The following is a 25,433-nucleotide window of genomic DNA, read 5'->3' as shown; positions in this document are numbered from 1 at the left end:
TTTACTGGGATTTTCACGCACAACCATCTCTAGGGTTTACAGAGAATGGTCCGACAAAGAGAAAATATCCAGTGAGCGGCTGTTCTCTGGGCGATAATGCCTTGTTGATGGCAGAGGTCAGAGAAGAATGGCCAGACTGGTTCGAGCTGATAGAAAGGCAACAGTAACTCAAATAGCCATTCGTTACAACCGAGGCATGCAGAAGAGCATATAAGAGCATATTGAAGTGCGTGTATATATGTATATATATATATATATATATATATATATATATACACACACACTCACCGGCCACTTCATTAGGTGACAGGAGTGGCACCCGGTGTGGTCTTCCGCTGCTGTAACCAATCTGCTTCAAGGTTTGACGTGGTGTGCGTTCAGAGATGCTCTTCTGCATGCCTCGGTTGTAACGAGTGGTTATTTGAGTTACTGTTGCCTTTCTATCAGCTCAAAATGCTAACTGAATTTATAGAGGCACTGGGGCCTCTTACAGGGTTTTTGCTTTGCACAGGGAATTCTGAGGCGGCCTTGATCGAACTTTGTACCGCCTCCATAAAACTGTGACCGGAGTCTGCATGGAAAAACCTCACAAATACGAGTGTTACGCACAGTGGATTTCTATCATGTGTAACTGCAACGGCGCCATTACTCCAATGTGGCGCTGTATCCTAATCAGCGCAAAGCACCTGCAAAGAAGCTTCGGAAGAACGCAAAGCTACAGCCCTGCAGCTGTGTCCATGGAGTGCACGATCAGACTCCGCTTGCCACATTTGGATAGGTAAATCTGATTACCTTTTATACCCAAGCACATCCAATATAAGAGTTTCTTCATGTTTTCAATCAGTGGTTGGGCTAGTGCATGGAATTCTGTAGCTTTGGAACACAGGACATTTCAAAATCAGCATTTTATACAAATGGACTAAAAATAATTATTTTTGCCATAATATGCCAACTCACAATAGTAACACAATTAATGTATGTTGTTCATAATTTTATGGCAATTTTCCCAGCAGAATTAGCAGGATGAAATAAGATAGGCCTACAAATAATGTTTTGGCATTCTGATCAAAAAGAGTTTTTGGATAGATTAAAATTTTATACTTACACATGTTCAGCAAACTAGCTAGACTTTTTTTTTTGACTTTGCATCTAATTTAAGTGCATTCTCTTTGAATCTCGCAATGGTACTGTACCAACTGCTATGTAAATCATGTGATCAATAAACAACACAAATGTCAAATGTCACCGAAAGACAAACATGGAAAAAAAACAGGAGCAATTTTGTCAAGTCTGGGTCATCACCTATTGTAATCTTAAATAAGACCTTGGAATATCTGCGTTTAGAGACTGCAGTGTATTTTTTTCCAGTTTAAAAAAAAAAGATGCAGTCTTGTGTTAATGGGACCACTGTCAACTTAGCAGATATGGCTTGTAGAATAACCTTTTTTTTTTTTTTTTTTCGAAAAAGAGTTCACGAGGAAAAGAATGAAGAGGGCTGGTGAATAGACATACAGCCATCATCTAATCATTACTCGTTGTTAAAAAGTACACTTCAAATTATTCACAAGATGAGGTAAATTTGATCACCTGATCATGATTAAAGTACCACCTCTGCCTCGGTTTGAAAAACTGCTCATTCGTATGGAGATTAAAACTTTGACAATATGACTCCTCAAAGTGCCTCAAGCCAAAAAAACAAAACAAAATGAACAATAACTTTAATTTAACCAATGGGTTTTCATTTTAATTTGAGGGCAGTCTTGTGAGACATGCATCTTCACATTGTGCAACACTGGTCGGTGCATAGCAAACCACCGACCATGTCTGAACCACGTCCGGCGAGGCAACGGGCTCCATCGCGAAAAAGCAGAACGACTGACCCCTCCAGGAGGGGAACTGCGGAGCAACCCGCCCTTAAACCCGTCACCGCGGGCACGGGAACGCGCAGTCCCTGGAGCGCACGTCCGCTGGGCGTGCCCCCCCGCCACGTCCAATCAGATGCGTCCGCCCAGGGTTTTACTGACATGCGCTTTCATTTCATTCGCTGACTTAAAACGCAAGTCGCGGCCCTACACGATACGTGTCAGGGCTGTCTTGAGAGACGGTTTTCACAACGGGACTCACTTGGAGAAAAAAAAAAAAAAGAGATAAAATGCGAAAATGCGTCAAACAAAAAGACAGTTTTCTCAATGGGACTCACCTGGAGAAAAAAAGGATAAAATGTAAAAATGTGTTAAACAAAAACAGAAATACGGATTTCAGGATTTCACAGGACAACTTCAAGTGCCTTTTAGCATTGCAATGTAGAAGATGGGTCAAAGGACTTTGTGCAGGGTGAAGTACGTAACCCTTGTAAGGATAATAATTAAAAGGGCCCTGCAGCACATCTTCAGACTGCCTGATCTGAATGTGCCTGAATCAGTTCAAGGTGCTTCATAAAAGAAAAATGACAAAAAAGGTAACTTTAATAAGAACAATTAAATGAGAAACGAGAAGGGAAAATTTTACTCAATAAAACACAATGTCATAATGGAAGATAGTGTGTGTGTGCGTGTGTATATATGTGTGTGCGTGTGGGTGCGCGTGTGTATGTGAGAGTGTGTGTGTGTGTGCATGGGTGTGTGTGTGTGTGTGCGCGTGTGTATGTGAGAGTGTGTGTGTGTGTGCGTGCGTGTATGTGAGAGTGTGTGTGTGTGTGTGTGTGCATGGGTGTGTGTATGTGTGTGTGTGTGTGTGTGCGTGCGTGTATGTGAGAGTGTGTGTGTGTGTGTGCGTGTGTGCGTGCGTGCGTGTATGTATGTGAGAGTGTGTGTGTGTGCATGGGTGTGTGTATGTGTGTGTGTGTGTGTGTGCGTGCGTGTATGTGAGAGTGTGCGTGTGTGCGTGCGTGCGTGCGTGTATGTATGCCTCTGTGCGCATGTTGTGAGTGACAGCTCCTGTGAGAGCTGCATGGCACAGGGCTGTGGTGGTGGATGTAATTGCAGATGAGACGGAAAGGATGGTGTGGGCGGAGCTTCACACACAACCATTAACAAGGGATTAGAGGAGCACTGATGTACGGCTCTCCCTTTGATGGGATTATAAACACGTTCTGATTACTGTGGTCCAGTTGTCACTGAAAATATAACCTCCATCTGAGCTTAAAACGAATGAGTTTTTTTCTTTTTTTAACACCCTTGTGTGTCTCAAAGCAATTCACTAATTACTGTTTCAGACATCCTGGGAAATTGACTAATAGACTAATGTACTAATAGACGGGTAAAGAAATTAGACAACTCCAGTAGAGCACTGCTTATTGGAATGAAAGACTACCACTACTTTGCCCACATCAATACAGTCGCAAAGATCACCACTAGTTCGCTCACATCAATTCAGCAACATGGCACTTACGTTTTTATACAAAATGTACTTTAAATTCTCAAACTCTACACACAGAACCACACTTTTCTTCCCAGTGCTTTCTTCACCACTCACGATGAAGAACAATAAATAACCGTCCTATTTTCCAGAAAAACTCTTACCCTCCAAAAAACACAGGACAAGAAGAAACGTTTGCCATCTTAAGACGCAAGGATCTTTCTAACTGCGATTCAATTAAGAAGCAGTTCAGAAGGCGAACATGCTGCAACTTAAAACATTGATTTTTAGTTCTAATGCAGCAGCATTCGATGTATTAGCATTTGACAGGATAAGTCTTTTTTTTTTTTTTAAAAGAGGAAAAGAAAACATTCTATAATTGTTTGGTTACCACGGAAACCCGTGCCACCCACCTACCCCGACCCCTTTCACCTTAATCCAATCGATGAAGGGAGCGCGGTGCAACTGCAGGATCGATTAGGTGCGCCGTCTGCGCAAAAGACACAGGCTACCCTTCAACCAAAGCTTTCGCAGCAAGCTTCAAGCCGTTGACCGCCAACCCCAGACCAGTTACAAACATGCCGGCTTTGCGCAGTGAAGGAACTAATGGCCAGATGGTTTCGGATTCCAATTGCAGAGAGGAAACGCCAGTTAGCGTGCTTTTCCACAGCAGAAAATGGCTGTTAAACTTAGTTTTGGTGACTGTGAAAGGTAGAATACTGAACAAGTATTTCTTTGAAAAAATAAATGCTGCATGAACAGCTGTATGTGGGGCTGCAACACAATGTTTTGAAAAGACCTGGGTTTGCTTCATATTTCAGTGTACCCCTTCTTACTGCAGTCAACAAAGATGACCCTTAAGCGAAATGACCAGAATGGAAAGAAAATGCTTTCCTTTTTTATTGCAATGCTGGGAAAAAATAGGAAAATAACAAAAATAGAAAGGAAATCAGCAAAAATGAAAGGAAAATATAGCAAAAATGTAATAGATCTTTTAAATTCTTTTTTTTTGCCAAATCAACTCAGATTTTTCATTTAGACATAAATATAAATGATTGACTGCCTCCCAAAATAATGCATATTTTGATTTTGTGCAAAGGGGCAGAATGATCAATGCAGCTGACACAAGGGAAGACATTACACCAGAGACTCCGATAGACAGGCAAAAGCTCACTGAAAGTGTTGACAGCCATTCAGACTGGAGCACAGCTGCTTATTCACTGGTGCCTAGTCGCCTATTATAATCACAAGGGGAGTACCAACAGGAGTACCACACCTGACAGGAGCACCACAACCAACAAGAGTACCGCAACCAACAGGAGCACCACAACCAACAAGAGTACCGCAACCAACAGGAGCACAACCAACAGGAGCACCACAACCAACAGGAACACAAACAACAGGAGCACCACAACCAACAGGAGCACAAACAACAGGAGCACCACAACTAACAGGAGCACCACAACCAACAAGAGTACCGCAACCAGCAGGAGTACCACAACCAACAGGAGCACAACCAACAGGAGCACAACCAACAGGAGCACCACAACCAACAGGAGCACCTGTTAACACTGTCCATCATTATCACATTTACTCTTCATACTCTAATTGATCTCACGGGTTCAGCCTAGCTCCACCTACCACACAATTTTGAAAAATGCTTCCTGCAGTGGGTGGAATAGGGGTGCCTTCTTCTTTTGCATAAAATATTCTCTAAGCAAATTAATCTGTAATAACTTTGCAGCTGCGCCTGACTCATGCAACTCTGATCAAACTAGGCATTGCAGATCAAATATGAACCGAGATTCAGTAATTACATGGCCTTTTTCTGACCTCACATGTTTTCAGAAACATATTTTATGAACAGGCCACCATGTTGTTCCACTTTAATCTGTTGGGCTGAAACCCAAGCACCGCAGTGTGTATAACCAATCAGGTGCCGGCAATGTGTGTGGTATTGATCCCTAACACATGGCTATCTGACTAGTGCAAGTTTGAAAATGATTGGTTCAAAGTAAACAGACAAATCACATTGACATTTATTTGATGTAGCAGTACCGCCAGAGAGGTACTCTGATATCATGATTGGGGCAGGGCCAGAGTGGAATGGAGAAAGAAAATGTTAAACGTTAGAAGGCAGCACCAAGATGCTTTTCAATCAGTCCTTTCTGCCAAATTATATTATTTCAGAAATGTTAAAATAACAGCATGGATTAAAATGTTTCATTACAAAGTAGGCACACAAACATGCTTATAGTTTGAAATAAAAAACCCAAAAGATGATCTAGAGTGTAATTCCTCTTTAACCCTTTGAAGAGAATGTCAGTGTTCTAGAACTCCATTGCTTTTAATTACCATTAGTGATTGTTACATCAGCATCAGAATATTCAGTTAAGAGCATTCTAATCATATATTTGTTATGTCACACCTTAACGGGTTAAACCAGCAGTGTAATGAGGAAGTTCTCCTGTTCTCATTCCCTTCCAGATAAAAAAAAAAAAAAACGGCCTATGAGAGAGTTTTCCCAATTACTTCAAAAAAAATGTATGATATTTGGATGTTTGTTTGTATATAAAAAAAACAAACCCATACAAACCCAAATCTCTAAATCATACCAGTTTCACATTTTTAGGTCATAAAATGACAAAATGAACATGTTAAAACCATGTCTTCTTCTTGACTGAAGGAGGCTCCGGGGCTTGTAAACATCCACTGAAGCCGTATTTTACTTATAACGCTCCTCAATGAAATTTCCAGAAAGTGCATCGAAATAAAATGTTTTGGCATCAACAGAACTTCGAATGATTATGGAGTTGACCATCTCGTCTATAATAATATCTAGCACATATATTAGCACAAAAATGGGTGTGGGGGCACTCACGAAAGGCACATTAGCAGAACTGTGAAGAGTTTGGCAGACCATCCAAAATGACAAAAAAAAAAATTACTTTTTTTCTTATAGTAAGCTTTACACTAAGCCTGCTTTTCTAAATAATTAAACATCTCTTTAAACTTTGCTCTTGGTAAACTTGACCAGTTTCTTGCCAAAAGGCATGTCAAACAGTTGACCCTCTGGTCCGAAAAATTGCTGAAGCAAATGTTTTGCTCCTCCAACGGCAGCCAGGGTTAGGAGCTCAAAGCCATCTGGTGAGGAATCCCTCCAGTGTGCGTATCACAATCATCCATAAATATCTGACAAAACAAAAGTAAAGCAACAATATATATTTCATGTAAAAACTCATTCTGGTTTGAATCATTAGCATGTTATGGGCACAATTATTGTATATAACATTAAATATCATGTTTACAAAGTGGATGACGCTGGCACGAGGACACTTCATATGCGTAATTTAAGAAATGGGGAGTCTTCACACGGTAGACGATGCTACGACCGCTAACGGAGTCATTTGAACCCAGCTCGTCGGCGCGCTTAGCACGATAGCGCAGCTGAAGTGGAGGCTGCTTGAAGCAGAGTACCTGCGTTAGCGCCTTGCCGCTGCGCCTCTCTTAACTCATTCTGAGCATATGCTGCGGCTTCTTTCACTGTCACTTCAGAAAAGAAAATGTGCCTCAGACAGCAAAACAGCGCGTCTGCCATTTTACACGCCATTCAGAGGGATTGAGAGCAGCGCTTGGCGGGAAACACTACCACAACTTCAACAACAACAACAACAACAACAACAGGTGAAAGCAGATGCCAGCCTACAAAAAAAGAAACAAAAAAAGAGAAAACACCCAGTAAACAACAGGAGGAACTGCATTCCTATAAAACTTTTCTGCAGATGAAACCGGGATGAAGCGTGGAAACTCACAGAATAACTACATATGCCTTCGTGAAATGCTCATAATGTACGAACCAGGACTGCAGATGCACAAGTATCTGAGGAGCATCTAAGGAATATAGATAGGAGGGCCAACCCAAGCCAGGAAGAGAGAAGTAGTCTTCCATTACTGCATAAGGGAAAAGAGCATCAAGGAAAATGTGGGAATCTTCACCAATTTTCAAATAAAGTAAATCTGAGTGAAAGAAAAAAAACATAAATATGATTATTATTAGCTTACAGTACATATCCGGAAGGCTACGCACGGCGTAAACGGGCGACGTTAACCACAGACGAGCCCCAATCGCGCACAGCGCGGTGAGCCATCGCAGCTCGGCCCCGGAGCGAGGTCTTCTGGGAAAATCACACCCGCGGGGAGAGGAGCGGCTACGCGGTCGCCATGCCTTCCCCCCGCACCGCGAACCGCCGTCACACGCCAGATAAACAAGGAGGGGGAATGAGCCCACAACCATCCTGTGTTGGGGAGGGGGGGGGGGGGAAGAGCGCCCTGCCCTAAATAACACAAAACCTTGTGTGTGTAAACATGCACACACACATGCACGGGTGCATTTACATTCATTCTACATTAACATTCATACATTTGGAAACTATACATATTTTTTTTTATGTGTAAGGAAGACAGAAAAACAGATAGAGAGAGAGGGAAAAAGATATATAAATAGCGATTGTGAGAGAAAGGGGGAGAAAGTGAGAGAGAAAGAGCGAGAGACACAGAGAGAGGAGAGAGAGACAGAGAGAAGGAAAAGACAGAGAAATAGAGAGACACAGAGAAATAGACAGAGAGAGAGAGAGAGAGACAGACAGAGAAGGAGAGAGAGAGTGCGAGAGCGAGAGAGAGCATGTGAAGGTTGTCCCAGTCTGGGAGAGGCTCAGGTGTTAGTTCTGAAGGACCCTTCTGCACTCTCGGTCCCAGAGCACCTGGTCCATACAGGGGAACTCTGTTTGTCCAAATAAATCCAGGTGGCATGCAACATGACAGCAGCTCTATTTAAAACCCAGAGCCCGGAGCTTCACCCAGATTCACCCTGAGAAGAAAGAGGCGCTCTGCTAATGGTGTCACTAATGCTGCCTTTCCACTGTTTTTGTTTGGGAGATTCGTATTTCAGAATTCGGGCAATACGCCGCACCGTTTACGCCTCTCCTGGTGAATAAACCCACCGCCCGGCACCACATATTCCGATAAAGCTGTTATATATTTCAAATTTACCTCCTCCGAGTCGTTTTTTTACCATGACTTTTTTTTGTTGTTTTTACCTTGTAGGCTAAATGAATATTGCGAAAATATCGAAATACACTTCAACGACGAGAATAAATCAATAAACCGTCTCCGACTTTGCTTTTTTCGTGGGTGGAAGCAAACAATACGTGAGGTCGCGGGGTGGCGGAACAAAGACTGTGTCACTAGACGCGAAGCTTAAAAAACGCGCGAACGCACACGCGCTCCAAACGAGGCCCTTCCTTGGCTACGGCTCACAAACGCTCAGCAACACCATGTACTTCTTCATCTGAAACAGCTGTTAGACTCAAAAGGTCGTGCTGGAAAAACCTTAATATCTTTGAGTAGAAGATGTCATCTTTCATAAATATCTTTCCGCTTTTGGAACGCACGTCCCGGACATCTTGTGTGAAGCACAGAGGCTTCACGCTGTATTGTAAAATATTTTTAAATCTATATGGAATGTGTAGCTTTCCAATAGTCAGTTTTGATCAACATTTCTACTCTTTATTTCACGGTTTCAAAAGCACTTTGAAGCACTCTTCAAAAATATCCTCCCGAGACTTGGCAGAAAAAGTGGTATTTCATTTTATTCTTTACATAAGACAAGTGTCTTGGATGACAAAAACATGTTGCAGTGCAAATATTCTCTAAAATATGATTTTATTTTTATTGAATGTCCCTTGTAGTGTAGGTTTCAGCATAGCAGAGCATATGGTACTCCAAATTAAGACCAGAGTCCCCTACAGGGAGTAAAGAAAAGAATTACTGGGTCTTAGGAAGATATAATAGCAAACACATAGTAACTATTACATAATATTCAAAATCCAAGTTCCCAATAATGTAAAAAAGAAGAAAAAACTAATCTGTGAACCATCACTCATAGGTGCATAGGTGAATCACTGTAACCAGTTCTATATAAGTTACAGTAAGTAACACCACAACACACCACACCATAACACTAACGCAATTGCAATTACAGCACCAACCACTTCCACTTCAAACAAAACTGAGAAACACATATTACAGAACCTGCTGAATTGCATCACAGACAAACTGAAAGAATAACCCTTCACCTTCGCACAGATAGCCCTTTACACAGGACCTCCAAAAGCAGACGGAAGGAAGTGGTGTGACTGCACAACGGAGAGAGAGAAAGCACACCATCTCACTGGAGCCTAAAGCATACAGCCCTCCATCGTCTGCTCAACTCAACGATCTCACCGGACTCTAAAACACACAACCCCCTGCCGTCCGTTTAGTTCCACGATTTTGCCGTTGTCTGTAACCCTCCGCCATTTGACGTCTGTTGGATTTGGTTTCGAAAACGCGAAACCCTCAACGTCTTCATACTTCAGTCCTAAACATACAACCCTCTGTTATCTATTTCAGTTCATTAAAACCGAATTAGACCACTGCTCAATCCCGTACTAGTCATGCATTTAAGGAGGCTAGATGTGTCCAAGATTACTTTTATGTAAAACGTATCTTGATGTGGTATTGTAGGTAGAAATTGAAAAGAAATGTTAGTACTTTGGTTTGTTACTCAATAAATAAATATGCATATATTAATTGAATTCTTCTCTAACTGAAGTTTTTTTTTTTTTAAACTACACATGGCGTAATATTTTTGGTTTGTACTATATATTAATGAGCACACAAAAGATGATCCAATCTGGCTGTTCGACTGGACAGAAATAAAATGTCAATTTCTCTGGGATTTTAGTCGTTGCGTTCCGCGAAAAAAGACGCGAGTGCTTCCGACGGCCTTCCCACGCGGTCGGGTGCTGGCCCTTCCCAAACGACCCGAAGCGCGGCCGAGCCGGATCGTTCCGGAAGAACCCGGGGAGGCGCGCTCGCAGGCCTCCAGGCCAGGCGCGTTCGTGGGAGGGGCCTCGGGCATCACTGCGTTTTCCAGGAGGGCCGGAGCTAGGGTGGACGGACGGCCTCCGCGGCGACCCAGCGGAAAGAGCCGCCAGCCGCGGCCGCCTTCGAACGTCCCCTGCCCTCCTCCAGCCTGTTTAAGCAGAGGACGAGGAGAGGGGGAGGAGCCTTCCCCATACGTGTAATTGTAAAGATCTTAATCATCCCGTCTTTGTGTTTGAAAGCTTCGCTCGCCTAGCGAGGAACTCTCTATATGATGAAAGAAAAAAGAAAAGGGGGAAAAAAAAAACCCCACAACGTAATTATCCCCAAACGCCGCGTTCCAGTCTTCGCCCTACTCCGAGCCAGCCGATTCGATCCGTGTCAACTCTGCGCATTAAAATTCAGAACAATTACAATATGTGTTTTTTTTATTTTTTAACGGTTCCCGTCATTAGAGCGGTGCTCATTAAAAAAATTAACCCAACCCCCCCCTCGAAAAAACACAGAGAAAAACATACATTATGAACATGCACACGCGGGGACTCCGGAAGCCAGCCAATCAAGGACATGTGAAGAGAGCCACTGCGGTGCTATTTAACGCATAGAAGGTGGTCCATTAAAATTCAAAGACGCCACTGCCGTCTTCAGCCAGCGATACGCCTGCAAGACGTGAACTTAAAGAAAACACCACATCCCTACTTTTACTCATGCGCTTCTTCTTATTCTTCTAATGTACAGTCTTCCTCTTCAAGACAAAAACCTCTGCTAGAGAAACTGGCCCAAAAAGGATTGGCTGTGGTTATGGTTGTGGTTGTGGTTATGGTTTTACTGAAACCCCATATTTAGCTGAATCGGCTACTCTGATTCAAGTCAGTCACATCTGATGAAAAAAGCTAAGCACAGTCTATATGTTTTGCACATGTAAGGACACAGAAATGTATATATATATATATATATATTGCTTCACACACAAACATCTAACCAGCCTTTTATTTAAAAAATGGATTCCCAAAGAATACCTGTTCAAATCCACTATCCACGACACAAAGCAAAATCAATTGCTAATTTTCTCCTTAAAACTAAATACACAGTAAAATATCCACTGTTAATTCAAATCTAACAGGCAATAATTCAATAGACACCATATGTTCTTTGTAAGAGGCGATTTAACACTGAACATTACTGAGTAGCACTGTTCATCTTATCCAAATCTTGTTTATTTCCATTTACTGTATGAAGATAAGAGAAGTCAAAGGGCTACAAAAACACTTTTATACAGGTTTTTAAATGTTCCAGTGTCCTCAAAAAATAATTACCTAAATATAAATTAACTAAAGATATCCGTAAGGTAACATGTTACATTTTAAAGTGATATTGTATAGGACCACAAAGAACAACATTCGTATAAATATATGTGAACGGTTGTGTATACAACAGTTGATTTTGACACACCAAATGTTTAGTCTGTCTCTGATCGATTTATTCAGATTCTTCAGCCTCAGGATGACCTCCTATGCTGGCAAAGTCACCTACTTGGACCCCATGTTGAGAAACAACAGCAAGAGACTCCGAATGCAAATTCCACACCTAGAATCAACTCTAGACGTTTTGTTATCCTTCCTGTGCATGAACTATTGATGCAAAGACACAGAACTGTCCAATTACGTTTCGTTCCCTAAAATGAGAGGACATTATAAAAAGGGCTGCAGTTCCTTCAAGGATCACCCTATGGATGTCATATTCAGAGTTTTATTTCAAGTCTGGAGTACAGAACCAAAACAACAACAATTGTGTCACTGTCCCAATACTTTTTAATTTAACTATATATACAGTAGTTAAATTTAAAAGTACTGGGACAGTGACAGAATTTTTGTTGTTTTGGTTCTGTACTTGGTTCTGTATGTATATCCATATATATAAATATATATATATATATATATACTGTATATACACACACACACACACACATATATTTCCAACACATACATATATATATATATATATATATGTGTGTGTATATACACATGCATGTACACACACATACTCTGGGTGTATATGCACTGATGAAACTTGCTATGCTAGAACAATGGCGAGCACCTTTGTGTGCATGCGCGCGAGACTGTGACAAGTATCGACACTGACACTGAGTAGACACAGAGCCTAAGACATGCCTGACATCAAAAAACAAAACAAAAAAAATGGGGGTCCCTTTGTTGTCTGTTTTTAACTGTGGTCTCAAATAATGAATTAAAATTCAGGTGCGCGTGTGACCGTGGGGGGAGGGCGGGGGGGGGGGGGGGGGGGGGGGTCTGATTGGGAGAGACGGCTCTGGACGCGGTAAAGCACCGGATCTCGGCGTAAAATATAGAACGGGACTAAGGAGCGGTAAGGAAAGCCCGCAGACAGCGCAGACGGTTTAAACCGAGCGGTTTAAATATGTAAAGCCAAAAAAAAAAAAAACGGAAAGAAAAGAACGGCGAACTCGAAGTCGCGCGCTCGCGGGGACCGCTCGGGCGGCCTGAGGGACCGCGAAACGCGCCGCGGCAAGCGGAGCGGAGACGGGCTAACGCGGCGCCTTCCCGGCGACGCTCTCCTCTCTTCAGGAAGTCTGGGAGGACGGAGCCGTCCGGAGAGGCTAACGGCGCGCGCGCGCGGAGCGGAGCGGATCGACCTGGAGCCGCGCGCTCCGCTCCTACTGCGGCTCAAGGGCGCAGCCTGTCTGCGCGGCTGCAGAATGCACCCCGGCCTCCCCAGCGCACCGAGCGACGCAGCCACGCGGCCATCGCCGCTTCCCTGCACGTGGGAGCCAAACATGTTCACCTGAACCTCTGGTGTTAGCGTCATCAAAAAAAAAAAAAACCACTAATTTAAAAAATGTAATTTATGTAAAGGCACACTTCAGACAATAATTACATATGGATCGATTATAGATCTTATGAAGCTTTCTGCAGAATTTTTGTAAATAAAATGAAGGTATCAAAATTAAAATTTATTTACTGCATGTATAGTAATTGACATTTGAGTCAAACATCTGTCATACACTGCATATTATATATATATATATATATACGTACATATATATATACGTATATATATATATATATCTATCTATATAATATGCACACAGATAGATATATAACACATACGTGTATTTTATATACATATATAGACAATATAAATAAATGAATAAATATTTTTATATATATATACATGTACACACATGCATACACACATTCTGCATATACAAAAATATGGCTATTGATATCATAGATTGTCTAATCTTTCCCTGTGTTCGGTTTTGGGTCCCTTGGCAGTGGGATATTTTCCATACAATCCTCAATATAAACTGCGGTGAACTCTGAAACTTTAGAAAAACAGCCCCACCCCTCCCCGCTTCGTTCTGCACGCAAACGCAGCCCTCTTCCAGCGCGGCCCGTCCTTCCACCGAACGGCGGCTCATTTGCATGTGTGCGCGTACGCACTCGGTACACGGAGAGAGAGAGAGAGAGGGAGAGAGAGAAAGAGAGAGGGAGAGAGAGGGAGAGAGAGAGGAAGAGATACGCGCACGCAAAAAAAAAACCACATTAGCATGTGTGCGTAAACACATACAAAGGGAGCGATAGACACACGTGCGCTCAGACTGAGGTGGGTTGTGCGGGCGGGTTCTGTCGTCCGGGTGACGGGCAGATGGACAGGCCAGCTGACTGCTCCTGCTGCACTTTCATCTGCCCGGGCGGGCCAGCGCCGGCCGCTGTCTGGGGGGCAAGGGGGGGAGGCGGGGGGGGGGGGGGGGGGGGGGTTGTCCAGAAGGACTGCCACCCAGGCAAACTGCTCCACAGGCAGACTTTTTAAGGTGACAGACGGATATGGCTAATTACAAGGTTTTGCGCAAACACACACACATAGACACACACAGACACACACACACACACACACACACACACACGCACACATCGGTGTGTTTGTAGTTGAGGGACTCATGGCGGCCGATTTATAGCGTGAACTAAAGAAAGGCCCCTGAGAAGCTCACAAAAACATATTGGCAGCCCACAAATGTGAGGATAAACAAAACTGACGCGGGAATCCAAAAAATATTTATCCAGTCAAACGCGCCGCGTTTCTTCAATCGAGCTCTACGTCGCGTCCGCACGCCGTACGAAACCAGTCGAGGCGGAGAGAAAAAAAAATCAGAGGAGGAAGAAGAAGACATGAAAGTCGCGATCGTACAAAAACCTCGTAATAACGAGAGGAAAAAGATTCCTCCCTGAAAGCAAACTGCAGACTGACACTTGTGTCTGGAGTAAAAGATTATGAAACGCCGAATAAGGTGTAGAGTAAGACGGAGGAGGGGAACAGCAGGAAGTGCTGGAATATTTAAGGGGGGTGTGGGGGTGGGGGGGTGTGGGCTCAAAGCGAAGCGCGCGGATGTAACGAGAACGCCGTTTCCACCCCCCAGCCCCCCCCCCCCCCCCCCCCCCCCCGGCGCTGACCAGGCTTCCTCCGCGTTTGGAAGCGCGGGCGGCGGCGGTGGCGGCGGCGTTCCCGCGCGTGGCGGGGGCCGGGGCGTGCGCGGTGCGCGGCGCGCGGTGGCGGGCGGGCGGGCGGCGGCGTCTCCCCCCTCATTAGCGAATTAGGGGGCTTTTAAGCGCTGTGGGCGCGCCGTCGGCGGAGCGGCGCTCCTCGTCCGCCAGATTAACATTTATGATCCCGGCCCCTGAGTGACGGGCGGCGTCCCCTCCTCCCGTCCGCGCCGCCCTTTTTGGTTCATTTGAGTTCATTTTGAAATTTAAGCGCCTCTGATCTGGCAGCTCTTTCAGGAGCCCGCGGGGCTGCACCGCGCGCCTCTGTCTCCCGCTCCCTTTTAGAACATTTTATTAAACACAATCGCGACGGAGGCGACTTATTTCCTGTTTCCACGCGCTCTCTCTCTCTCTCTCTCTCGCTTGCTATCTCCCGTTCCCGCTCCCCCCCCCCCTCTCATTTTCTCTACCTTCGCTCCGTGCGTGGAACCTAAAGGTCGGTGCGGTGGCGCTTGTTTTTTTTCGGGAGAGGACTGACCCGCGCGTTTTTTCGCGTCCCCGGCCTCCTCCGGGCAGCGCGAGGCCCGCGCGACTGATTAGCCCATCTCTTTTTTTTTTTTTTTTTTCCACCCGACGGCGGTGGCTTCTCGAGTCCGGCGGCAACTGCGAGACGGTCCTGTTTTCGGGTTTTCGTTCTCTTTCGGTTTCGTTTCGTTTGTTCCCCTCCCGCGTCGTGCTATCCTTCGCGGCGTGCTGATTTGGCGGCCCTTCCGCGTCCGCGTCTGTTTTGGCACGCGTGCGTCTCTTCGCCGGGCGTCCGCGCCTTTGACCCGGTTCAGGTCTGCGTGCGCGCGTGCGAACGGGAGCAGACCGGCAGGGCCCGGAACTTTCTTCGCCAAACGCGCTTAATCAAAAGGGCCTGCCCCGATAATCTCTGCCTAAGTCTTCCATCTCCTTCAGTTGGTTAAGGCTTCGGGACTATTGTTTGAATGAATCCCGTACTTAGTTTAAGCTAATCACCAAGCCCAACTCTTCCTGTTCCCATTAGAAGACTGATTAAGTCCTTTATACAAAAAAAGACATCCCTATAAACTACCTACCTGAGAAAGCAGGACATCCTACAGGAGTCCTAATTCTGTAAACAAGGTTCTTTGACTTTTTTTTTTACCATTCTGTCATTCACTTTGTATGAAGGTCTCTAAGATAAGAGGAAAGGAGGCGAGCGGATCGACTAACAAGCATAAAAAGAAAGAAAGTAGGGAGAGATGTTCCCACCCAAAATCTGATGGCGCAGAAGGGCAACTTCTCAGCAAACTGGCACCGCTGAAGCCTGAAATGGGCGCAAACGATCCCACTTAACTCGAGCTAAAATCATGAGTGAGAATTCATGGCACAACCCCACCCCCCCCCCCCCCCCCACGCGGCATTCAGGCGGGCCTTGTGTCGGCTCAGCCGCGGCACACAGTGTCCGTATGCCGGCCCGCCATTGTCCGCGGCCCTGCCTTTGTCTGGGTGGGCTAGCAGCGGCGGCGGCTGCACCTTAGCTGCCGCAGTTCAAGCGTAAACCCACTCTTTTTGTGGGTCACAATGTATACTGTTGCCAGAGAACCTCTAAATCCCCAGACCAGCTGAGTCCTACGGTGTCAAAGATAATGCCGATTTATTGCAATGTGTGGCGGCTTTCTTCGCTTCCCCCCCACCCCCCCACCCCCCCCCCCCCCCCCCCGCTCCTCCCCCCTCCTCCCCCCTCCCCCCTCGAACCGATTAAAATTAAGCCGTAAACATGTGACGGCGGAATTAGCGCACTTAGCCGGGGCTCCTTTCCCACAGCCCACTTTGCGGCGCCGCGCGGGGCCTGATCCCCGCGCCCGCACGCGGGTGCAATTTTAATGACTCGCGCCGTTTTTGAAGTCCACATGAAAAAAAAAAAGAAATAAATAAATAAAAAAAAGCGCGGCTCGCCCGTTTGTGGCGGCGGCAGATACGGGGACCGGGGGGACGCTGTGATTGGGGACGGCGCGGACGCCGCCTCGGTCCCCCTCCGATAGGATCGGTGTCATTTTCCTCTCCACGATAAGACGCCTCGCTGACAAGCCCCGATTAGGGAGCAAAATTATTATTACCTCCTCTTTCATCCACCGGGGACTTGGTGATAAACAGCTCACCCTCGGGTAGATTTGTGGGGTACAAAATGTTACACCATATATATATATATATATATATATATATACACACACACACACACACACACACACACACACAACCTATATAAAAAGCGTAATTACAATAACAAGAGGTCATTTATCACCTGTTCACCATGTATTTCCACTTTAACAATGAAACATTAAACAAATTTTTGCTTTCACGAACAGTTCTAGTAAACCGTATTTTACTTAAAAAAAAAAAAAAAAAAAAAACTAAAAAAAAACATTTATCTGCAAAACTACAAAATCAGGTTGTAAAATATTTAAGAACGGAAGAGCAGCAAGCACCATTAATCAAACAATTATCAAATAACTTCAAATTCCTTTTGAAACACAATGCAGTGTTACATTTTTTTAACTACAAAAAAAGATGTTATTTAATATGCTATACCTTGAGGAAATCCATTACCAAACTGTCTTTAGTGCGAGGAAATGAACAGAGAATCGCTGAAATATTTAAACAGCCCTGTACCACTGGGTAATTACAGTCATGCACACACTAAATGTAAAAGGAGAAAATTTTAGATGAACAGTGGAAATATTAATGTCGTGCAAAATTCTATTTTTAATTACTGCCAATATTTACCACAAATAGTAACAAATAATTAAAAACAATCGGTACGTATACCGGAATAAACATGCCAAGCCAAAATATGTAAAAAATGCAATTATAAAAATGTAATTTTTTTTTTTTTTTAATTGAATCAGCAATTTTGCTAAAGACCAGTGGCAAAATAAATCCACCACTTTTCTGGGGTGTGTTTCACATTGTCCCTACATTTTAAAACAGAGATGACTTCAGAAATGACCCATACAAAATGTAAAATAAAATTGACTGTCAAAAAGAAATTCATTTCTCCGTAGGTTTAATCTCAGGACTCTGTCTGCTTTGGATTTCTGTCAATTATATTAGATTTAATAGATCATGATTAATTTTTTATCTGTCTTTGCCTGTTTGGGGATACCAGCAGTATTTGGAGTTCAATCTTGTTAAATTAATACTAAGGACATGTCCTACATAAATAGGAGTACTTAGCTAAATTATTGTATCCCACTGCGTAACACTACGCATCTCTAAATAATAAATATTTGACTTGACAGTGAAATAAACAAGAAATCAGTCGCTTGTGAATTAAATATTCAAATAAACATTAATAGCAAATAAACTTGTGTTACAGTTTTAAAAATCATGATGACGTTGGAGAAAAACACTTCTGGATGGTGACGTAAGACAGGCAGTGTTTATTTAATTAGACTAATTGTTTTTGTTTTTGTTTTGTTTGTAACACGTGTGCTATTATAATGGCAAGTTTTCCAAATTTAAAAGCAAACCATCAGCATTTATGTTGTCACCCCAGTTTCTTGTTTTCTTAAAAAAAAAAAAAACTGTACCTTATTGTGCAAGTGTGCATTTCAAATTATACATAACATAAATAAATTACTATGCGATGTGTAGGTTTTCTCCAGATATGCAACACATCTGATGTATGTACACTATGGCACATCTACGTGCTGAAAAATGCACACACACAAAGAAGAAGAAAAAAAAAACTATCAAGGCTGACTGCAATCCCAATTTATTGTTTTTTTTTTTGTAACGGACTGATGAACCTCGTGTTTAATTTCCCATAAAAATCCGCGAACGGCTTGGAGAGCGGCGGCGGAACGACGGCGAGGACGCGGGCTTCTCTGTCGGCGAGCCCGTGTGAGTGCGGCCGGTCCGTCGCGGTTCCCCGCGCCTGCGAGGCTGTTTGTTTATCTGCGCTTTGGCTCGGGTGAGAAACAGGATAAGAGCGCGCCAGCTACAGAGGCACTCAAACTCCCATGGACTGACACAGCAAGTCTCAAAGCCGTGGTAGGCTTCAAAAGGGACCCATTTTTTAAAATACGTAATATATTTATTTATTTCTCCGTATGATTATATATATATAAATATATACTTCCGTCGCGTCGCGCTTAGCTTTCCTGGTGATGGCGGCACCTCCCTGCGGCCCCCGACCCCCATTTTACTATCATTACGGGGGGGGGGGGGGGGCTTAAAAAACAGAAACAATAACAAATAAGTATATAAATAAATGAGTGAGAAATCAAACGGCTCTAAAACAATTTGATGTACTCTTTAATGCGGTCCTCCCATCATCATAGGGTCGCCGCGCCTCGCCTGGCGCCGACCGCGGGGCCCGCCCGACGCGGCGTCCGCGTCGCCCGCTTCAGTGATTCGCCACAAAAAAAAAAAAAACAAAAAAAAAAAAAACACTGAAAGGGACCGTGGATGGAGTTCCTGGCGGCTCTGATTGACAGGGCTAATCAGCTTATCTCCGGGGCCAATAAAGCCGGGAGCCCCGCGGAGCCGGCTCTCTACCTGGCACCCAGTGAACTCCGGGGCCGCGGCGGCCCGAGGACGCCGGGCGCCGGCACCTCTCTGCTTATCTAAACGGCCCCAGATCAATCCCTAATGAGCCGTTCCGTTTACCGATCGATTCGCGCCCGAGAGCCCCTGCTCCCCCTCGGCCCAGAGGTGACCTCGCCGGCGCGGCTACAAAGATCACGTCGGGTTTTTAAAACGTACTTGTTTTTATTTTTTGGTTTGTTGGTTTGTTTGTTTGTTTTCTACTCCAAAGGGTGGGGGTAAATTTATGATGCAAACTGTCCGTCGTTTGTCAGGTTCTTCCTCTTTTGCTGATTGACGACGATTCTGAAGCCTTTTTCCTCCTAAATTTTGCCAAAAGTTTCTGTTTGGTGGCATGGTTGTGAGGTAACCTCAAATTATTGCATCAGACGGACTCAGATTCCCCAGCTTCAAATTAAAAATGAAAGGAAAAAAAAAATCAAATGCTCTATTTACTTTTTAGCCCAATTTATTAACCCCATTTGACTTACAATTTTTATATAAATTTATTAAAATGTGTGAATGGCTCTGTTGTGAAATGTCATGGAAAAGTCAAACACGCAATTTCCTCACATCTACATACAACGACGCACACTCAAAACGAGCTAGAGCATACTATGCACTGATGCGAAGGTAATGAGTAAGCCGATATGTGATTTGAGCTGGGCCTCACAGCGAGGTCAGGAAAGGTTGAAGGTCCCCTTCTGCGTCCGACAGAGCCGGCGCGCAGCCTAGCCATAATTCGGCGCGGGCGGTGGTCTGGACGGCCGTGCGGCGGGTCCATCTGACGCGGGGGCCCTTCACGCTGGGCGCACGCGGAATTCAATCGGCTCGCCGGACGCCCGACCGCGGGAAGAAACGGCGGACGGGCCGCCTGTCAGTCGGCCTTGCCGGGGATACGGGGGGCCGCGGGACGCTCGGGTAAGCGGGCTGGGGGCCGGGGGTCACGGCGAGGGTAAACGCCACAGAGCACCTGGTTAGCGAGCACCACCGAGAACCGCGTGCGGGACGGGCGGCGAGACCCCAAAAAACCTGGAAGGGGCCGGATTCGGGTGAGTGACATGGGATCTATATGACGTAATTACTAGTTTTTTTAAATGCTATGGGCATTAGGCGCACATTAATATTAAACAAAAAAACAAACAAATAAATGAACAAACAAATAAATGAATGAACAAATAAATGAATAAATAAATAAATAAATAAATAAATAAACAAATAAATGAATAAATAAATAAATAAATAAATAGTAAAAAATGAAAAAATGATTTTAACTTGTTGCGACTTGTCCCGGCAGCACTCATGAGCCGCGTTTATTTTCTTGGACTTTTCTGGGGCGCATTCAAACTCCACCCATCACCTTTCTGTGGCGGGGCTGCACACGCGTACCTGCGCTGCCACGCATCAGAAACGCGCGCTCAGGACGAATCGCAGGGCATCTGCAATCCCTTAATTAGGACGCTACGTCTAAACCGCGCGCGGAGCAGCACTCCGCAGTTGCGCATCCTTAATTTGCACGCACTCCGCGCATTAATTCCAACTTTTAAACCGGGGCGCTACCTCCTTTGAGCCCTTTTAAATTGGTTAACGTCATTAGCGGCTACTTACGGCTTCCTTTAGCTAAGTAGCCCCAATGTAGCCTGCTCGCACGCACCCCTTTTAATATATGCCCAGCGCTAACGAAGTTCCATACTTTATTTATGAGACAAACAGCACACGGTTACTGCGGCACACGTAGTTAATAGCATTCCGTGTCCATAAAGCAAATTCAATAACCTTCAAGCAGCTCTAAGTGCTGCCGGCACACCAGTGGATAGTACATCCGCTGGAAGAGAAACCTGGTGAAAAAAGAGCACTTTTAGAGTACTGGAGATCATTTATTTGTTAAAAGTAGCCTTCACCGAGTTTCACGCCATTTATTGCAGCCAAGGCTGACCGCATAAAAACAAAGGGCCTTATTGCAGCTGCCACTCTCTCTCTATTGGTAAAAAAAATCCTTTGTAAAAATAATTAAATAATTAATAATTAAAATAAATAGAAGTAGCAATAATAATAATAATAATAATAATAATAATAATAATAAAGGTCACAAGCAAATTTTAAGGTTTACTGAGCACCACAAATCAGAAGAAATTATATATACATATGTACACACACACACACACACATATATATATATATATATATATATATATATAATCCTTCGAAAATAATTACATAAATACAATGTGTAGAGTAAAAAGATCTCTCTTTCAATGTGAGAGCAGTTTGCTGCATAAAAAGACATTAGTCAAGTTTTGTCCATGGTTTTCTGTCACTTCAGTGAGGCAGTTTAAGCATGTGGCATTTGAGTGTGTATGTATCAGCACAAATTTCATTTACATTACAGTCCGACACGCATCCATGTCCCATTACTTATTTCAGCTAAAGGCACGTTCATGTCACAGACACGTTTGTGTTGGGAAAGATTTCAGCTAAAAACATGTTTGTGTTGGGAAAGATTTCAGCTAAAAACATGTTTGTGTTGGGAAAGATTTCAGCTAAAAACATGTTTGTGTTGGGAAAGATTTCAGCAAAAAACACGCTTGTGTTGGGAAAGATTTCAGCTAAAAACACATTTGTGTTGGGAAAGATTTCAGCTAAAAACACGCTTGTGTTGGGAAAGATTTCAGCTAAAAACACATTTGTGTTGGGAAAGATTTCAGCTAAAAACATGTTTGCGTTGGGAAAGATTTCAGCTAAAAGCACATTTGTGTTGGGAAAGATTTCAGCTAAAAACACGTTTGTGTTGGGAAAAATTTCAGCTAAAAACATGTTTGTGTTAGAAATTATTTCAGCAAAAGAAACGTTTGTGTCGAAAATAACTTCAACCAAAAATACGTTTGTGTCGGAAATTATTTCAGCTAGAGACACGTTTTTTGCTGGAATGATTTCAGCTAAAAACACGTCTGTGCTGGAAATGACTTCAGCTAAAGACGCGTTTGCGTTGCAGGTGATTTCAGCTAAAGACGTGTTTGTGTTTCAGGTGATTTCAGCTAAAGACGTGTTTGTGTTGCAGGTGATTTCAGCTAAAGACGCGTTTGCGTTGCAGGTGATTTCAGCTAAAGACGTGTTTGCGTTGCAGGTGATTTCAGCTAAAGGCGCGTTTGCGTTGCAGGTGATTTCAGCTAAAGACCCGTTTGCGTTGCAGGTGATTTCAGTGAAAGACGCGTTTGCGTTGCAGGTGATTTCAGCTAAAGACGCGTTTGCGTTGCAGGTGATTTCAGTGAAAGACGTGTTTGCGTTGCAGGTGATTTCAGCGAAAGACGCACTCAGGTGAAAGACGCGAGGCGGCGTGCTTTCATCTGCGGATTCCGAGCGCTTGTATCACACCGGCAACTCGCCTGTTTGTCGAGCAGCATCACAAAACTGCTTCTTCAGCAGCTGAAGCATTCGCTGGAATCAAGAGCGTGGCATTTGCAAACATTCAATTATTTTTAGCGCAGCAGAAAATTAGACAACAGATATGAATAATTTAGCGATATGTGGCATGTTAGCATTTGCAGAACAATTCAGCTAAATACACTCACAGCATTGCAAGATATGTCATACTGGCACCAGCATAATAAATATGTGTATGTACGTGTGTATATACTACTTGTACTTGTAATGACAATATACGTATGTAATAATACATACATACATTCATGTAATTGTCAGTAATGTATGTAATATAATACATTAGCACATTTTTCAAATATATTTATGTAATACATTAATGCATTAGAAAAACATAGAGGTTTTGTATTTCGTATATATGTCCTTCTTAATTTTACCAAATTAAATATTTCATTGGTAATTGTTCTGTTTCCTTTGGAAGTGGAGAAAAATTATTGGTTTGTTAAAAAAAATCATAATAATAATTTTTAAAGAAAAGTCTTGGTGCGTCTTGATCAGACGCAACACACTGAACGTGGTAACAGATTTAAGAGCTCGGAAGCTTCCGATGTGAAAAAAAAAATCCATAAACGGAAACCCCGTTCTAAAAAACTAGAGAGAGGTACAGCTACCTCCCTCAAACACCCCCCCGCCCCCCCCCCCCCCCAACCCAGTTCCCCGTTTTGTTTTGTGGCATGTAAGGAGAGCTCCTTCAGAGGCTGGGTTTGACACCGCCCAACAGGAAGACCTCCTACGGGAGGGCTTTAAACCGGGCCGGCGGAGGGCCGCTTCTCCCCCCGCCTGCCGACGGCGGCGACAAAAGGGCCCGGCGTCGGCGCCGCGTCGGGCCCGCGTCCCCGCCGCTCCCGCCCCGGACGCTCCGCTGTGCGCTCGCGGGCGGCGGGGGGCGTGGGCGAGGACAGAGGCCGGCGGGGGAAGGGGGTCCCCCGGATTAAACGCGGGGGTGACGAGGAAAACCCCCACCCACCCCCCCAACTTTGCTAACTTGTGTACGCGCTCATGGTTCCGAGCTTACGAGGGCCCCCACACACACACACACACACACGCTCGGGGGCTGAAGGGTGCAGGGCTCTGCAATTTGGGGGACACTCCACATTTGCGGGAAAAATAACAAATGACAAAAGTTCTCAGGCCCAGGGAAGATAAAGAATACCCCTCTTAAGCACCGCTTCTCCAAGCCTTTACTTTGCCTTTTATCCCACAACAAACAACATCCAAGATTAAGCAAACACACTGATAAAATACAATACAAAAATAATTAAACAAATAAAATAATAATAACAATAATAATAACAATATGTATTATTATTATTATTATTATTATTAAGTAACACTATTATTAATAATAATAATAATAATAATAATAATACTAATAATAATGATGATGATGATGATGATGATGACGATGATGACGATGAAGACGTGACACAAACAACGCTGCTGGACTGGTACGACGCGCCACAGAAACAGGAGCAGGACCATCCAAAACGACTGAAACACTTTTTTTTTTCTTTTTTTTTTTAACGCGGGGAATGCAAATCGCATTTATGAATTTCGCGAGTTCTACTTACAGACATCAAACGGCGGCGGTCGGCGCCGCCCATCCCCGAGCTGAATTATTAAATCCCGCCGACGCGACGCGCGAGCGGCCCGCCATTATAGTGTAAATTAACAAACTTTCGCAAAAAAAAAAAACGACGGCGGAGGCAGGCATGGCGGGTGAAGAGCGCGCTTTGATTCCCCCCTGAGGAATACACTTTGCCTTGATAACGCCGTGACAGTCAGGGGGAAATAAAGCGCGGTAACCTTTATACTTCACCCGTTTAAAACCTAAATTAGGTCACTTTCCCTATATTTAAAGATGAAACTCGGCAAGCGAGAAAAGGACGATTTTTGCGTTTTTGTTGTCGTTTTTTCTTTACGGTTTTTTTACCGTAATATAACGGAATCGATTTCAAAAATGTTTTTTTTTTTCCCCCGAGTTTGGCGGTTATTTCTCCCGTTAATTGGGCGACCGCGGGAGAGGGCTCGGCGAGCGCGCTTCGTTTCGGCGGGCCCCTCGCCTCTCGGAGAGAGAGCGGCGGAGAGAGGGGAGCCGGCTGCCTCTCCTCCCCCTTTGATGCTCCCCTGAAAATGTCAAACCCGCCGCCGAGGCTCGCCGCCTCGCGGTTCCAGGGAGGCGATTCGCTCTCCGCCACCCGACCCCCCCACCCCCCCCCCCCCCCCCGCGCCTCCCACTCCCGCGTGCGTACCTGTTTCCACGGCGATCTGGTAGCCGGCCTCCAGTCTCCGAGATGACCTTTCCAGCCTCTCCGTGTTGTCCAACAGATGCGCTCTCTGTAAACGCACGGGGAAATAACCAAAGAAAAAAAAAATGATTAAGGAAAGATAAAAACAACTCAGCAGTGTCACCTATAGAGCCCTATAGACATCTATATAAAGAACACATACATGGACCTGGCTTAGCCTTCCATTTCCTGTGTGTGCTATGAAGATAGACTGTACCATTTTCTAATTCCCGTGCATGCAAGAGACTCTGCAGCCACTTTGTTATTAGAGAAAACATGACACTGTATTCTACTGAACACACATTAGACATGT

The 25,433-nt window shown here is 44.3% G+C and overlaps 1 protein-coding gene across 4 annotated transcripts in view; it reads right to left on the bottom strand.

Annotated features, from left to right (window-relative positions):
- The window catches only part of vti1a (vesicle transport through interaction with t-SNAREs 1A), a 190,297-nt gene that overhangs the window by 104,293 nt on the left and 60,571 nt on the right, over positions 1-25,433 (bottom strand). For all 4 annotated transcript variants that reach the window (XM_035404572.1, XM_035404574.1, XM_035404573.1 and 1 more), the window contains one exon: positions 25,085-25,169. In XM_035404572.1, coding sequence (XP_035260463.1) covers positions 25,085-25,169 — 85 coding nt within the window. The remainder of the gene's footprint in view (positions 1-25,084; positions 25,170-25,433) is intronic.

This window comes from Anguilla anguilla, chromosome 2 (genome assembly GCF_013347855.1).
Source record: "Anguilla anguilla isolate fAngAng1 chromosome 2, fAngAng1.pri, whole genome shotgun sequence".
NCBI classification, from domain to species: domain Eukaryota; kingdom Metazoa; phylum Chordata; class Actinopteri; order Anguilliformes; family Anguillidae; genus Anguilla; species Anguilla anguilla.
This window is presented reverse-complemented; position numbering and strand designations above follow the sequence as displayed.